The 17,177-nt window shown below is 34.0% G+C and overlaps 1 protein-coding gene across 8 annotated transcripts in view; it reads left to right on the top strand.

The window, feature by feature from the left end:
* The window catches only part of DMD (dystrophin), a 2,262,230-nt gene that overhangs the window by 996,954 nt on the left and 1,248,099 nt on the right, over nt 1-17,177 (top strand). For all 8 annotated transcript variants that reach the window (XM_023633802.2, XM_070257261.1, XM_070257256.1 and 5 more), the window contains 4 exons: nt 8,929-9,074; nt 11,924-12,136; nt 15,002-15,115; nt 16,108-16,263. In XM_023633802.2, the coding sequence (XP_023489570.2) occupies nt 8,929-9,074; nt 11,924-12,136; nt 15,002-15,115; nt 16,108-16,263 (629 nt within the window). The remainder of the gene's footprint in view (nt 1-8,928; nt 9,075-11,923; nt 12,137-15,001; nt 15,116-16,107; nt 16,264-17,177) is intronic.

Raw genomic sequence — 17,177 nt, 5'->3', positions numbered from 1 at the left:
CACCCCCTTCCCCTCTGGTAACCACGAATCTGTTCTCTTTATCCATGTTCGTTTTATCTTCCACATATGAGAGAAATCATGTAATATTTGTCTTTCTCTGTCTGGTTTATTTTGCTTAACATCATATCCTCAAGGTCCATCCATGTTGTTGCAAATGTGGCAAATTTGTCTTTTTTATGGCTGAGTAGTATTCCGTTGTATATATATACCACATATTCTTTATCCATTCATCTACAGAAGGGCACTTGTGTTCCTTCCACATCTTGGCTATTGTGAATAATGCTGCAATGAACATAGGGGTACATAAATCTCTTTGGATCATTGATTTCAAGTTCTTTGGGTAAATACCCAGTAGTGGGATAGCTGGATCATATATACCCATTGACATAGACTTATGTATATATCAGAAAATATAGCACTTATTTCCACACGTGACTCTTCTTTGTGTAATGGAATAATCTTGCCTTGTCTCTCCTGCTCTCTCCTTTGCCCTCTTTCTTTTCTTCTGTCTTCTCTTCTCTGAAGCCCCTCCTTATTTTAAGTCAATTGGATAAAACAAGGGATTTTTAAACAAAAGGTGCAGAAGATATTTCTCATACTCCTCTACTACAATTTGAGATGTCACTTTGATCACACTTTATTATTGTCATCCTTATCACATGGCTGTACTAAAGAACCTGGGTATTAGTAGAATATTTTTTACCTTTCAAGATAAACAATAGTGCGGCATGGTAGCCCTTAACATTTGCTTTCCTGGTAATTCACAACACATGCTTCCAAAACTATAATCATTTATAATAATTTTAATTTTGCAGGAGATATTTCTCTAATCATAAAACATTAAGAAAATGTCTAGATTTTTTAAATGGCACTTTTGCAATAGAATAGTTGAAACTATCATCAGAATTTTTATCTTGAGATGAATACATATATTTATTAGCAATATACAGCTAAATGTTAAATCCTCAGGCCATTTTTTTCATGGGCCTGGGCTGGGCCAAATGATGTCAATAGAACTCTTGTGATCTTTTAAGATGGTAGGATCTTAAATTGGCTATGTTTATTGTCTTATTGCTGTCAGTAAAGAGAAAAATATAAGTTGGATTATTAATCTCTATTTCTATGTAAAAAGAGCAAAGTGAATTTCCCTAGATGCAGCAGGACTAGTTCTGCTCCTACATTGGTTTAACAAGGGCAGCATCCACAAACATCTCATTAACTGGTAGGTAGAGTGGCTCATACTGAGTTTACCCTTTGGTCAAATTGGCTTCTGCAGCAGATTTTTTCTTTTTAATCTGAAACAAAATTCAGAATCCTCCACTAGTATTCTCAAGTATGTCTGGTTTAAATGAGATAAACTGTATGGTTTATAATCACTATTCAGCTACTACAGGATAAATCATGTTGGCTAATGAATGCTTTTTTACATCTAGAAGGAAAATGCATGAGTAAAGGTATCCCCTGTTTTAACTGTATGTTACAAACAAGAGAGTCATACATTTTATCTGCATGCTAGACTTACCTCCTAAGTCCTGGATTCATATGTTTAATGACTTCCATGACTTTTCCACTTGCAAACCCAGTAAGTCTCAAAAAGATTAACTTGTGGTGGACAACTCTGCAACCAATGACCATTTCTTCCTTGACCCCTCCAATATCAGGGAAAAGAACCAATATCTATGGAATTGCACAATCAGGAACCTCAGAGTTGTCCTTGATGTTCCCTGTCCCTTACCCAGTCCCTTTCCCATTTCCATTCAACCATCAAGCCCATGTATTTTTGTCTCCTAAATAGCTCTTACATAGAAGCTCGTTTTCATATTTATTGTCATCATATTAGTCCCAGCTACTGTGGCTTCTTGCCTGGAACACTAATTTGTCTCCCTTGCATCCATTCATGACACCAAGAAATCTGTTTTCTACATTTCAGCTGGACTGATTTTTCTTAAGGAAAATCTAACCTTGTCACTTTTTATGTGTGTAATACAGTCAGTGACTTCCTTTTGCTCTTAGTTTAAAGGCACTTAAAAGGCTTTGCCTAATATGGGCATTGCCTACCTCCACTCACAGACTCATTCGTGGTTATTTTCTCTCTATTCATATTGACCTTTCATTTCCTGAAGATGGTGTGATATTCCCCACCTCAGAGCCTATGTATGTTTTCCCAGAAGCCCTAGCATGACTAATTCTTATTCTTTCACATCTTTATTCAAAAGTTAATCTTTGTGAGCTCCCAGTCTATATATGATATTCCTATTATTTACTGTCATAGCCCTCTATATTTCCCTTTTATAAAACTATAATTTTATCAAAACTATATTAGAATATTCTATAGTTCCGTGAGCAAAGAGTGAAATCAGTGAGTGCAGGGCCTCTGTTTTCTTTATTATTGCAACCCTAAAAGGTGTCATAGAGGTGAAATATAATTAACACTCAATAAATAGTTGAAATAATGAATTAATAAATGATATATATCAGATATGTACATATATTCCTCATATATATATGAGATCTCTCTATTTACAACAAAATATACATATATTAGTCAGACTATTAAGCTTAAATCTGAATTGTGCCACAAAAAAAATCATTGCAATTAAAGAAAGTCTACCTTAGTAGTCCAGAAACTACGAAGTGAGAAAGGAGAAGTGAGATAAATAAGAAAGTCAATTTAAGCTATTCAGAGTTTAGAAAGTTCCACGAGGATTAGTAAGATTTAATAGATGGGATGAGAAGAGTGTCCAAATTCTCCAGATAAATTCTTTCTCCTCTTTTTCAGATTGTAGGCTTCACCAAATGCTAATTTCCTCCTATGTTCCTGGCAAAGGCATTCTGTCTTTGTGCTCAAGGTTACATTCTCCAACCTGCAGTTATTCATTCAACAAACATTGACTCCTTGTATGGCACTGTACTGATCATTCTGGATAGATTGCTAAGCTACAATCATATGCTCCTTGCTCTTGTTATGCTTGTAATCTAAGTAAAGATGCAGCCATTAATCCCATAATCAAATGATGTTTTTATAATTATAATCTGAGATGACTGCTTGGACTGAAAAACCAAAGGCCAGGGCTCTGAAACTAAATAAAGGAAACTTGTCTGGGCTGGGAAGGTCAGTGAAGACTTCCTTAAGAATGTATTGCTTGACAGGGAAGCCAAAGGATGAATAGAACTTAATAAGACTAAGGGTAGTAGGTGATGGCTAGCTAAGAATCAGAGAAGTCCTGTATCCCTGGAGCACAGAGAAGAGAGAGTGATGAAAGATGAGTCTGGAGGGGTGGACAGTCTAGAAGGCCTTTTATGAGCCACGGAAGGGTTCTAGACGTTACCATAAGAAAAAAGAAACAATATTGATGGGTTTTATGCTGTGAGGGACTGTGATAAGTCAATTTTGCATTTTCAAAAACAAAGCATAGAAGATAGATGAAAGGAAGCAAAAGCATGCATGGAGAGAGTAGGAAGGATCTTAGATTGTGTGGGCTTTTGCTTGTGCTAGATAATTTATGTGTGAGATACTATCAAATGTACTTGTTGATCTTTTCTGCACTGTCCCCTTTCACAAGTCGTTCTATCTTCTCTCAGAATAGAGTGGAAGTTTGGCTTAGCTCTCAGCAGGAGTACTTCAAATCTTGCACCTGAATACAGATCAGAAGCAGTTATACAGAATAAGATAAACAATTGAGAGACTGAGATGTTTCACTTTTAATTAAACAGAAAGACCAGAAGGAATCTAAAGAAGGGAGAAAACAATCAGGACCTCCCTTAGAAACGGGATGGATTTGAGGGTGAGAGCCCATTAGGTAACTATTCCTACAGCTATACTATAGGTAACTATTACTATAGTATTTCCTGATTGATGAACCTACACATAAGAATGAGGTAGCTAGTTCAGAAACTATGGACTTGATAAGTCCTGTTTCAATTCTAACTCCTCCTCAGTGTAATCCACCTGAAACACCCAGAAGATTTACTCAGGATCCAGGTAGCAAGGAGGAAATGTACCCAAACATCCAGAATAAGAATATAGGATAAGATGTTCCATCCATGCAATGTTGTAATCAGTGCCACATGTAATGGTGATCTGGATTCTTCAATACTTGATCTGAGTTTTGAAGGGAACCTGAGACTTTACATAATGTAAATTAATGCATACTTTGTTGACATTTTGTTTAAATTAACAGAAGGAAAGATAATGTATCAAGTCATATGATTATTTTATAAGATCTAACTAAAATTATATTGGTGGTTATAGGAAAAATTGATCAAATTTATTATTTAATAATTTAGACTGTTTCAGTGTTCATCTTTCTGGATTTGAGAGATTTTAATTTTATGCTAGTCTATGCTGAAAAGCAACAGATTCTTTGAATTTATGTCCCTTCCTCCTCCCCTCTCTTCCTTCCTTTCTTTTTTTCTTTTCTTTCTTCCCTCCCTCTCTCCCTCTCTTCCTCTCTTTCTCTCTTTCTCTCTCCCTCCCTCCTTTGATATATACATAGATGGATGCTGACTGAATTTTGGGCAGTCTATATTATAACATATACTTAAAAGTTAAGTAACTGTTTTATACTTCTACCATACTCATGCTACCTTATCACTTTAGTGATAAGCTGCCAAATTTGAAAATCTTTATTTCCTCTCATTTAATGTAGGTACAATTTAATCTTTCCCCAGGACGCTGCTAATGTCAATATTATCCTCAACATAATCTAAACACTTTCCAAGTGCATGGTTAAATATTCTGTGAAATATAATAGACTGTGCCTTGACAATAAAACAAAAAATGTATAAATTTTTTAATGACCATTAAGAATTACCTAATATTCAGTCAACACTGTTTAAATAAACCTAACATTAAAGAAAGAAAACACTTTCACCTTTTTTGATACTATTTCTCTTGGTCTTTACCTATTATCTTGTTTAAATTTTGGTCTGATCACAACTCTCCTTCCAGAATGAAGTAGAAACTAATTTTTAAATTCACTTTGTGTACGTCAGCATATTCATGTGTATGCATTGCGTGTGTTCATGTATGGATGCATGTGTGTATTTATACATCATTTCAGAGCAATGTCTTGGCTTTGGCTATGGATCTGGTTCTCTAGAATGTAAAGTTAGTTCAGAGGAAACCACCACTCTCCTCAAATGAAAGAACGCGAGTGTCTCTATTTAGCTTTTGTTCTCTCCCTAGCAAGTAAGTTTTCTCTTTTTATTAACAGAGTCTGAACTTTATATTAGACTCTTACAATTTCTACTTAGGACTGAATTTGTCACCTTCATTTTCTTATTGTCTTGTGTCTCTCTTCTAGCTAATAGTAATAGCAAATATGCTATGTACCCAGCAATGGATGCAGTAATTAGCAAATATAGACTAATATAGACTAAAACATAGCATCTTATTATAGTCTACAGTGGCCCTCATGCTCATAGTTCCCAACGACCTTCCTGCCCTCATGTCCAACCACACTCCACCTTGTTCATTTGGCTCTTGCTACACTTGCCTCCTTTGTGTGTTCCTACATTACTAAGGATATTCGTGCCGCTGGACTATTACACTTGTTATTCTCTCCACTGGGGAAATCTTTCCTCTCAATATGCACATGGCTCCCTTGCTCACTTCTTTTAAGTCTCTGGCCAGAGAGGCCATTTTGTTCACTCTCTAGTCACATTCTATCCTTTTTAATTTTTATTTATTGCTTATATTCAAAGAGTTTCTATAACATAGGGAAAAATTTTAAATAACGGAAAAACTTTCAATCTCCATATTGAACCACTAAACTTAAGAAATAGAATATTATGAAAACCATTGATGTCCCTTGTTGCCCCTCTCAAATTCCTTTCCCTCTTCCCTGTTCCTACCCTCACCAGCATCCCCATGCAGATCATTGTCTGTCTGTTCTCAGTGTCATTTCCTGCTCTTCCCGTGAATACTACACTTCACAGGATCCTTTTGTAAATTGGCTACCTGCTTGGTTCAGCCAATGGGAGGCATGTGGAGGATACTGAGGGTGAGAAGAAGAGAGAAGCTAGAATATTCTTTTCCCCTCTCATTGTTGCAGGGTGTATCTTCATCACTGGCTGAGAATGAATCCTCCAAGTTTCTAGACCCCTCTGGAAACAATATTCCTCAGAGACACTACATCTCCAAAGGGAAGCTTTTTGTGAATTCAGCTCCTGCTGGGTGGTTCCAATTATTGGTTTCTTGTGACACCATCTCACACTTCTTGCTTTTGTCCTTCTAACCATTTGGATGGTAGTGGCTTCCTAGTATTGCTAATCTGCTGACTTCCCACCATCCCTTGTGTAGATCCTCATTTCTTCCAGCATTTTTATATCTTAATTCCTTTCATTGCATTATCTGGGATGAACTTCCCCCACCCCCATACGTTAATTTTTTTCACTACCTTTTATTTCTATTAGTTATTACAATCTCTTTGTTTCTTTGCTCATTTCCTGACTCACCAACTAGATATTAAGCATCATAAAAGCCAAGGCTTTCCTTTTTAATTTTTACTTCTTGCATCGCTAGTGCTCAGAGCACTGAATAAATATTAGCTAAATGAAGGAATAATAAATGACCTCAATTAATTCTCCCCAAAATATCAACATCCCCATTTTTATAAATGAGGTCTCAGATGCTAAAATGTTAAATAATTTGCCTAAGCTAGGAAGTGGAGGGTCAGTTCCAAAGCTCAGGTCTCCCGAACAGCAGAATCAGACTTCCTAATTGTCATGCTACACAGCCTCGTTCATAAAAACAGAATGGAGAAGCAATCCTGTTAGAGGTTCATAAAAACCTGTTGATCTGTTTCTAATAAAAAGTAATCCCAATGTCTTCATCAACTCCTTCTATACTTCTCTCTCCCTCCTGACATATTCATCATCTGGATAAAATTGGACTGATTCATATCACCCCTGGCAAGCATCTAGTACATGTTTGTCATGGCCTCTGCCACAAGGGAAACAAGCACTGTTTTTCAGAATGTGCATGTTCAAGTTTGATTAAAGCAAACTTTATGGAGTTTATAATCCATCCGACGTAGCCCCTTGTCTCTACCCATAGACCTCTCTCCTTCCAGCTACCTGCTCTAATGCCTTCTCAGACAAAATTCTTTGCTTCATCATAACTAAATACGCCTTTACTTCACTACTATTCATGAGATCTCTCTGATTTGAATGCTAGATAATTATTAATAAACAAATGTATTGAGTCAAAAGAGAGAGAAACACATTATTTATATGAAGGAAAACACTTAGGGGGAAAGTACCAGAGAGATTCTTCAATATGAGATCAGAAGCTCTCAGATTAAATAAAGTCTTTTAAAATAGATTTGGGCATGGAGTCCCAGATAAATGTAAGCACATTGAATGAAATTTTCAGTATCCACTTCTAACACACTCTCTAAAAGTATCTTTATCATCTGAAAACCCCATTAATAGCATGCAAAATACTTTCGTATATTATCCTCATTTAGTATGGGAGGAATTGGTATATAGAAGAGAAACTCATAAGCTATCTCAAAAATAATATCGTTTCAATAATGCCATTTGATATAGTGATTTAAACTAGTATTTTGCACTTTGTTTTTATCTATTTAGGAAAATTCTTAGCCATTATCTCTTCAAATATGGCTTCTGCCTCATTGTCTTTCTGGAATATATTTATGTTAAACCATATTACTGTTTTTTCTATGTCTTTTATTTTCTCTTTATTTTCCATCCTTTTGTCTTTCCATGCTTCATTCCAAATACATGTATTTCTGACCTATCTTCAGGTTTACTAATTTTCTGTTTATCTTTGTCTAATCTGTTTTTAAACCCATTCATTGCAGTTACTTTTCACTTATTGCGTATTTCAGTTCTAGAATTTGTTTTTCGATTTTCCTTAAAATCGGTGTCATTTCTATGATTTCCAGTTCTTAGCCAAAATTCTCAATCTTTTTAATTTCCTTGAACATGGTCAGTATACCTTCTTAAATCACATATAGTGTGTGTTTATCTGTGTGTGTATATAAATTATTATAGTTATGTACACACATATGCATATATGATTTAAAGCTTATATATATACTATATATAAAGTGATATATATATAACGATATATACACACATACACATTGTACTTTCCCTAATATGTATGTTTTCATCCTCTAATTTTATAAATATTTGGGAATGAGTATATGAATGTATGTGTGTATATATATATATTTTAAGGAAAGTACACTGTTTGGTAGTAGTTTTCACTTTGAAACCAGATGAGCCTGGTTTAAGGTCCTGGCTCTGACACATACCAGATGCTTAACTATGAGCACATTAGTTGGCCATTTTTCATTGCCTCAGTTTTGTTAACTGTGAATGAGAATAAAAATAAGTATCTCTTAGGTTTATTGTAAGACTTAAGAATGATAATATGTGATCATTATTAGAGTTTCTGACATGTACTAAACACATATAAGTTGTTGTGGGTTTTTTTCACTAAAATTAGAGGTAACATGATATAATTTAAAATATCAAGGACTGTGGATAATGATACTGTTTTCCCCAAAGGCAAATGATAAGACAGAAGAAGAGTAGCTTTCAAAGTTAGGTTTACGTGGACTCTATTTGGTTTCTCCAAGTACCATCTATCGACTTTGGCAAGTTACTTTGCCTCTCTGTTTCTCCATTTCCTCACCTTACAAAACGAATTTAACAATGCAAACCTTGCAAGGCTGATATGAGGATTCAGTGTAATACATGCGTAGTTTCTGTCAAAATATCAGGCATGTAGTAGGAATTTATCCTCAACGTAATCATATTCTAATCTTTATTTTCAGGTTTTCACATGCTGTAAATATTTGTAATTAGTAGTATGACTGAGTTTGTTGACAACTTAGAAAAACAAAATGGCAAAGATGATTAAATGATTTTCTTTTCTTCCTTTTGATAAAGTTTTTGACGCTTTGCCACCCACGCGCTATCAGGAGACCATGAGTACCATCCTGACATGGATCCAGCAGTCAGAAACCAAACTCTCTATACCTCAGGTTACTGTCACTGAGTATGAAATCATGGAGCAGAGACTCGGGGAGCTACAGGTCTGTGAATATTTGTGTAGATCTCATGTATCAAGCAATTATATTGGTGTCACCTTAAAATAATATTAGAATTAAAATAATCGTGGCAAGTATGATAGCTTATGAGTTGAAAAAATGAAGATAAGACTTTAAAAATGTAGTATTTTATGCATTTGTACTTGCTTTCTATAACATACAACTTTCATCTTTGAAGACAAAGATATGGTCTACTTGTGAAGTATATTCTTTCTCATTTAGTATGCATTTTCAGACACATATATTTTGATTATTATAAAATCTATAGTATTATTTTCGGCCTTTGCTTGCTGATTTGTAACTCCTCTCACATTTCCAAACAGAAAGACATAAGATCGGTGTAGTTATAAAATTAGTTTTAATTTAAACACTAGTCTTATGTAATGTTGTAGTCAGTTACTTGAGTTCTAATAACAACATTTTTAGCAGCTTTATATGAGGAAATATTACATGCTAATATGGGAAGTGAAAACGCCTGTGTTGTATATCCAATCACATTTTATTTTTTAAGACATGAAAACGTACTCATTACTTATTTTTAGGAGCTGAAATAATATATCCCCATTTTGAGAATTTAGTTAAAATTTTAACTTTGTTTATCCAGTCTTTTTTTAAAATTAAAGATTATTTCTTTAAATAAGTAATTTAGGAGTATTTCTTCAAATAAATCTTTATTTAAACATTTCCCATTATATATTGTCCTATTTAGACTGTTTCCTGTATTATAATACCAAACTATAACTATTTAATTTTTTTCTCTTTGTTATTGTTTTTCATACTTGGAATGATTCCAAAGTTTACTTTGAACAATATGTGACAGTATAATTATAAACTTTTTCTAAAAAATAAGAGTAAAAAGGTATAGCAATTAAGGAAGTGGATTAACACAAGAAACGCTGCATTGATGAATAGAAGAGTACATTTCTACTAAAAAACAGTGAAAAAGAAAATTTATTTATAAATATTATTGAGAAAATGCATAAACTAAATGAAAAAAAATGAAGTTATAACCTTGCATCAAATGTTACACGAAAACAAAATACCACGTGGATTAAAAAGCTCAAAAGTACTTTAATAAGCATAAATGTTGGCAAAATTTTAAATAAAAATCTTAAAAAAAAACAATTGATTGGGAAGCACAATAATCAATGGAAGCAGTTGCAAACGTTGTAAAACTACCAGGGGCAACTGAAAAGAAAAATAAGACCAGGGAAAACATTTGTCTGAATACTGGAGAAAGTCATTTATAAGGAAGTCACCAAAAAGAGACAGAAACAACCATTAAACCTAAGAAAAATTGTAACTCGAATTGTAAATGATGAAGTACAAATTTACAAAATGAAATACCATTTTTTACATACTAAATTGCAAAAAAAAAAAGAAAAGAAAAAGAGAAACCCAGAAGATATAATAATATAATGAGTGCAGATCTGGCAGCAATGGGCTGCATTCTCACTAGTGGGAATGTAAATTTTGCTGAGAAAAACTTTCAGTAATTCCTAATAACATACAAAATGGTTCATTTAATTGTATGCGTGAATATGATTTCCGTGAAGTCTCCATCTTATGGAAATGACCAGAATGTACTTAAAGATATTGATAGATGGAAATAGATATAGATAGATGGTGTAGATAGATAGATAGGTAGGTAGATAGGTAGATCATAAACATAATTTGCAGGAGTGAAAAACTCAAAATTAATTTGTAGAGCTAATAATGGGAAAAGGTTAAATGACCTAGACAAGCCATTAAAATGTATGTCTTTAGAAAACAATGACATGGGAAAAGGCTCACAATAAAAAGCTTAACTCAAAATTTGGTTATATGCATGCTAGATATTGTCTAAACAATCAGTCAATGGTAACAGTTTAATAAAGTAAAAAAATTAAAGAACTACAAAAGAGCCCTAAGGTATTATGCAATCATAAAAGTTATGTATTTGACATATTTGGGGGATGTTATAGGTCACATTATCAAAGGAGGAATAGTTGTGTATGTTTATATATAATAAGATCAGATATTCAATATTTAGTTATACATAGAAGAAACTGAAAGTTTATATAAAATTAAAATAGCTGTATATAATATGTATTTTTTTCCATTTTTTATCTTGAACCTTTGCTATTTTATAACCAGAAAGTAATATTTTAAATACATGTTGAGTAGGAGAAACCTAAAGATAGGCATCCTATTATAAGAGATTGCATAGGTTATACGGTATAAATGTAAAATTGACTTTATAACTACTCCCCAAAATTACTCTAGAATTTCACTAAGTACTACAAAACAGGATAATGTCTTTTGAAAAATATGAAACTTTAGTTAACTGGCATTAGTAGACCAGCCATCTGGTAACTTATTCAAAGTTTTGTTATCCTATACGTCCATATGATTTAGTTATATTTTTTACCTGGGGAGGTTAGAAGCTGTTTTACTAAAGGCTCAGTATAATTAAGTTAAACTCCATTAACTGTATCATAAATGCAGTTATTAATACACAGATATGATATGATAAAATTAAGTGTGCTAAAATTCTGGTTCAGTAAGATATAGTTTTGGATTTATTTAACATTATTCATAAAAATAGGCATAGACTTTTAAATAACATATTACTGAATAATGTGCAAATTACTCTTATGATAAAAAGTAGAATTTAAATTACCACTAGTAATTTTATAACTATTACATCATCTATTATTTTAGATGTTTGAATCTAAAGATAGCTTTCATTTTAAGTACATTTAATTTCACTGAAGCTCATGAACGAAACTACACAATGAAACTCGTTATTATTCATCAGTTAGTATACATGTACTTTCCTTTTCAATTTTGAGGCTTTACAAAGCTCTCTGCAAGAGCAACAAAGTGGCCTAAATTATCTCAGCACCACTGTGAAAGAGATGTCAAAGAAAGCGCCCTCTGAGATTAGCCGGAAATATCAGTCAGAATTTGAAGACGTTGAGGGCCGCTGGAAGAAACTCTCCTCCCAGCTGGTCGAACACAGCCAAAAGCTAGAGGAGCAAATAGCCAAACTCCGAAAAATTCAGGTAATTCACGGTTTTACTTTTTTATGTTCATTTTTTCTTTACTTATTTCCCCCCTAACGATGAATGAAAAAATGTAAAGGCAAATAGATATTTAATCTCCATAGTCCTTCCAAATCAGTACTAACATCAAAAGATATAAATCTTTCTCAAAGGAGTATAGTTTGCTTATTCCTTTTAAGAAAACAGTAATTAGAAGTTCTGGTTCTTAGATTTTCTTTAGAATTAAATTCTTTGCCACAAATATCCATAGGACTTAAACATGTTTCTAGCATGCTAATTTTGAAAACCAATCTTTCTTTTAGTCTGGTTGTCCATTGAAATCTCGATATAATTTAGTTTGTGAATAGATAAAAGTTATCATATAATGTAGCCATATCATTTCATCAGCGTATTTCTCTTAGGATTGTATGGACAAATTTGACCCCATCACCTTCAGCAAACCAGCTTCTACTGACTTAATTTATTTGAATAATGCCACCGTTATTCAAATACTAATCACCCAAACTGAAAACAGTAAACCAATGATTACATTCTAGTCTAAAGTCTGAAATATTTAGGTATATGTAGGTATATAGGTATATCTCTGATATAGGTAATATCTCTCTTATGTGATGAATTATTGTGAGAAATGTTAGTGCTGGGAAGAATCTTTGAAAGCATCGTGGCATGATGGAAAAGCATTGGAACAAGATGATTCTGGATTGAAAATCCCACTCCATCTACTTCATTGTTTGTTCTTACCTTTTACAAAACAAAACACTGAGCAGTCCTAAAACATTCCGGAAAGCACAACCTAAATACGTACATGCTTGTACATGTAAATATGTGTATCTTCATATATGTATACATACACACATAGATAAAAACATATTTTTGCCAGTACCAGTGGTAAAAGAGGGTACAGTTATGTGGTCCTTGCCATCAAGGAGCCCAGATTCTAGTGAAGGAGAAAGGTTAAGTACATTAGTTTCCTATTGCTGCTCTAACAAATTACCACAAATTTAATGGCTTAAAACAACACAAATTTATTATGTTACAGTTCTGAAGGTCAGAAGTCCAAAATCAGTCTCAGAGGGCTAAAATTAAGGTGTAGGCAGGGCTGTGTTCTCTCTGGAGGCTTTAGTAGACAGTCTGTTTCCCTGTCATTTTTAGCTTCTGGAAACAGCACACAATCCTTGTCTCGTGTCCTCTTCTTCTATCTTCAAGGCCAGCAGTGTAGCATCTTCCAGTCTGCCTCTCTAACTCTTCCACTCCTGCTCCCCTCTTTATAAGGACCCTTGATATTACATTGTGCCCAGCTGGATAACCCAGGATATCTCCCCATCTCAAAATCTTTAACTTAATCTCATGTGCAAAGTGCTTTTTGCTATGTAAGGTAAAATAGTCACAGGTTCCGAGGATTAGGGCATGAACATTTTGGAAAGTCAATATTCAGCTACAACAAGAAGTAAATTAAACAGTGTGGTAAATGTTATGGAAATAGGCAAAAAAATCCGACATAAACTTGGGAAAAAGGCTCTGAAATGTTCTTGGAACATGGATTACCTTCAACAAGTAGACTTCAGTCAGCTGATAAAGAGGAAGAAAGAGTTCCTGACAAAATGGAGCAGTGTGTTCAATTAACTGGAAGTGGTTCAGTACTGGGGACACAAAGGACAGGTTTGGAGATAAACAAAATATAGGATTGGAAAAATGGTCTAGGAGTAGATAATGAATGATCCCGGGTGCCATACCTTGGAATAAGAATTATAGCCTAATAATGATGGGATTAAAAATAATGATGTGAAACTGTTATTTGTATCTTAAAGGGGGAAAAATTGATAGTATTTGTGTTTTCAAAGCTTCACGATAATAAGAGAAAGAAGTAGAGAGGAATACTAACATCAGTCTGGAGAATGGATTAGAATGGTGTCAGATGGAGGCAGATACCAAAAAGAGCTAATGTAGTAATCGAGGCGCTAGTGATAGATCTGAACTAGAACAAGGGTGAATGTGGAAGAAGCACAAAACCAGACACGAGAGATATCAGCAAGATGATAATGTTGAAATCTAAAGTTCTTAGATTTAGTCAAATTTATTAATCATATCGAAGGGGAGAATTTCTGTGAAGCACATATTTTCAATAGAAATTTAATTTACAAAGGAGAAAATGGCAAATCTGGACAGCACAGTTAAATTGTATGAAAATAAAGAAGTGTGAAAATCATGTATTTGAAAAGTAGCCCCAAAAAGCAAGAGAAATAAAAAGGTAATATGTGAAAGAATAACGGGAGGTACTTGGCTATTTATAAATGATAAAAGATGACATTTTTTATCTGATCATTACTTCAACCTGGTCGGGCACGTAATAAATTAAAAGCAAAAGTTTTCTCTTTAAAGATGACAAAATCTTGGTCTGAAAGTTCCCAACTGAAGCAACTGTTTTAAACTGTCAACTGTAGAAAACAATTTGTGGGAGTTGAGGTTTAGCGAGGCTATAAAGACACCATTACATTGAGTTTATTGTTCATAGTTTGTTTTATGTACTGTAAGGGCACATTGTTAGTATTATCATGAATTGTTTTGTAACTTAAAATTTCTCTAGAGGGGGATATGATTTAATGTTCTCAAGAGTAACATCATAAAACCACATTTGGTAGTAATTTTTTATTTTTAACAATAGCAGACTTCATACACCAGTGCTCATACAGTAGACCATAAAAATGCAGTCTTAGTAAAAATATTCTTTTCCTGAAGAGCTACTTAGAGACATCCTTCAAACATGGGAGTTGTTCCTGGGCTTGTGTTCAGACACATCACTGTGATGAATTGTGTTAGGAGACATCAGCACCCCAATAATGCCTTAAAATGAGTCTCTGATTCCAGAATCACATAAAAACCCTGAAGAAATGGATGGCTGAAGTTGATGTCTTCCTGAAAGAGGAATGGCCAGCCCTTGGGGATTCAGAAATTCTGAAAAAACAGCTGAAACAGTGCAGGGTAAGATTTTATGACACCTATCATATGAAGACTTTTACATGGAAACTATTACTTGGTTATATCAATGATTCTCAACTGGGGCAATTTTGCCACCCCCCCCCCCCCGGGGGACATTTAGCAATGTCTGGAGACGTTTTTGTTTGTCACAACTTGAAGTGGAGTAGATGCTACTAGCATGTATGTGGGTAGAGACCAAGGGTGCTTCTAAACATCCTACAGTGCACACGGTAGCCCTCCACAACAAAGAATTACCCAGTCCAAAATGACGGTAGTGCCAGGGTGGAGAAACTGGGTTAAATAAATGAGAAACAGAAAACAGTACCTTTGACTCAACCCTAGTTTTATCAGATTATTTTAGTACAAAATGCATTTTAATTTAAAGGTAAAGAATCCTTTGAACTATTTGTTATATCTTATTACAGATTATTTTTCATACTATGTTGCTCTCTCTATGTAGATTGCACTGTACTATAAAATTACACAATACAGATTTTTAGATGATATTCATTATACCATTGTCATGCAGCAAGAAGGAAATAATCTGCTGTTTAAAGAATTTTCTTCGCAAATGCAAGCTAAAAAAAAAAACAAATCTACCTTACAAATAACCTTCACACCTATCATGCGATAAACAATTGGTGCAATATCTTGCATTTGAAAACCAAAATCCTTTCAAAAATAGTAATGTATAAAGCCCATCATTTTCACACATTTTTCTAACAAGAAAAATCTGTTTCCTTTCATAGCTAATCTAAGTGGAATATAGATAATTCCCCACTTCATTCATGCCATAAAAACCACTGAACATTTTTTGTGAGACTGAGATATATAGAGATATATGGAGATGTATAAATTTATATGTAATTTATTTCAGATTTTAGAGGACAAAATTCCTGTGTAATGTGATGATTCCTAATTATGTCTTTCCTGTCTATGTTGCATTTCTAGTTGTGGGGTTTTTTCAGCTAGCTTAAACTGAATTATTTCCTTAGCTTTTAGTCAATGATATTCAGACAATTCAGCCCAGTCTAAACAGTGTCAATGAAGGTGGGCAGAAGATAAAGAATGAAGCAGAGCCAGAGTTTGCTTCTAGACTTGAGACAGAACTCGGAGAACTTAACACTCAGTGGGATCACATGTGCCGACAGGTATGTACAGTCTCTTTCACTGTGACTTGCGTCTATTTAATTGTTTTTCTAATGTCTCCCTTCACCATTGCCGTTTTAAAGCTTAGTCCTTGACTATGTTGATGTATTAAAGCACAGTTAATTCAAACTAGCCTTTGTCTAGCATATAAAATATTTTCATAGTATTTTAAATAGTATTCATTTATCCTATTGGGGTGCTAAAATGCCCTTCTTGAATACAACTGTCATACTGAACAATAAAGTCCTATACTTAGGCATTATTTTCATTGAATGTTTTCTTCAATGCATAACTTTATAATAGTAATTGGGTTGACAAAAGATACTTTATACTGGGGCCAGCCCTGTGGCCTAGTGGTTAAGTATGGCATGCTCTGCTTTGGCGGCCTAGGTTCGCGGGTTTAGATTCCGGGTGTGGACCTACACCACTCGTCAGCCATGCTGTGGCAGCAACCCACTTACTGAACAGGGAAAGATTGGCACAGATGTCAGCTCAGGGTTAATCTTCCTCAAGCGAAAAAAAGGGGGAAGATTGGCAACTGATGTTAGCTCAGGGCTAATCTTCCTCAACAACAACAAAATATACTTTATACTTGTACTTGGTACAGCAATAAAATGAATGAGTAATACATGTGTATGTACAAATATGATAATTTTCACTCTTCTGATTGTTAAGATTGACATTTGGCTTCTTCAATACACTTATTTCAATAAATGAATTAAAATTGGGAAATAGTTAAGAATAGCTCAGTGGAAAAAAACACAAAATAATTATACACACATCTGAGTTCCTCATTTTTATACAGCAGAGTGTTTTGTAGATGTTTATTTTCACTTTCAAGATTAAATTATGGAACAGTAAATATTATATACACAAGTATTTTGTATCAAATACTTCTTGTTCAAAAGAGGAAATT

Source organism: Equus caballus, chromosome X (assembly GCF_041296265.1).
Source record: "Equus caballus isolate H_3958 breed thoroughbred chromosome X, TB-T2T, whole genome shotgun sequence".
Taxonomy (NCBI): domain Eukaryota; kingdom Metazoa; phylum Chordata; class Mammalia; order Perissodactyla; family Equidae; genus Equus; species Equus caballus.
The sequence above is the reverse complement of the archived record's forward strand: the minus strand, read 5'-3'. Positions and strand labels throughout refer to the sequence as shown.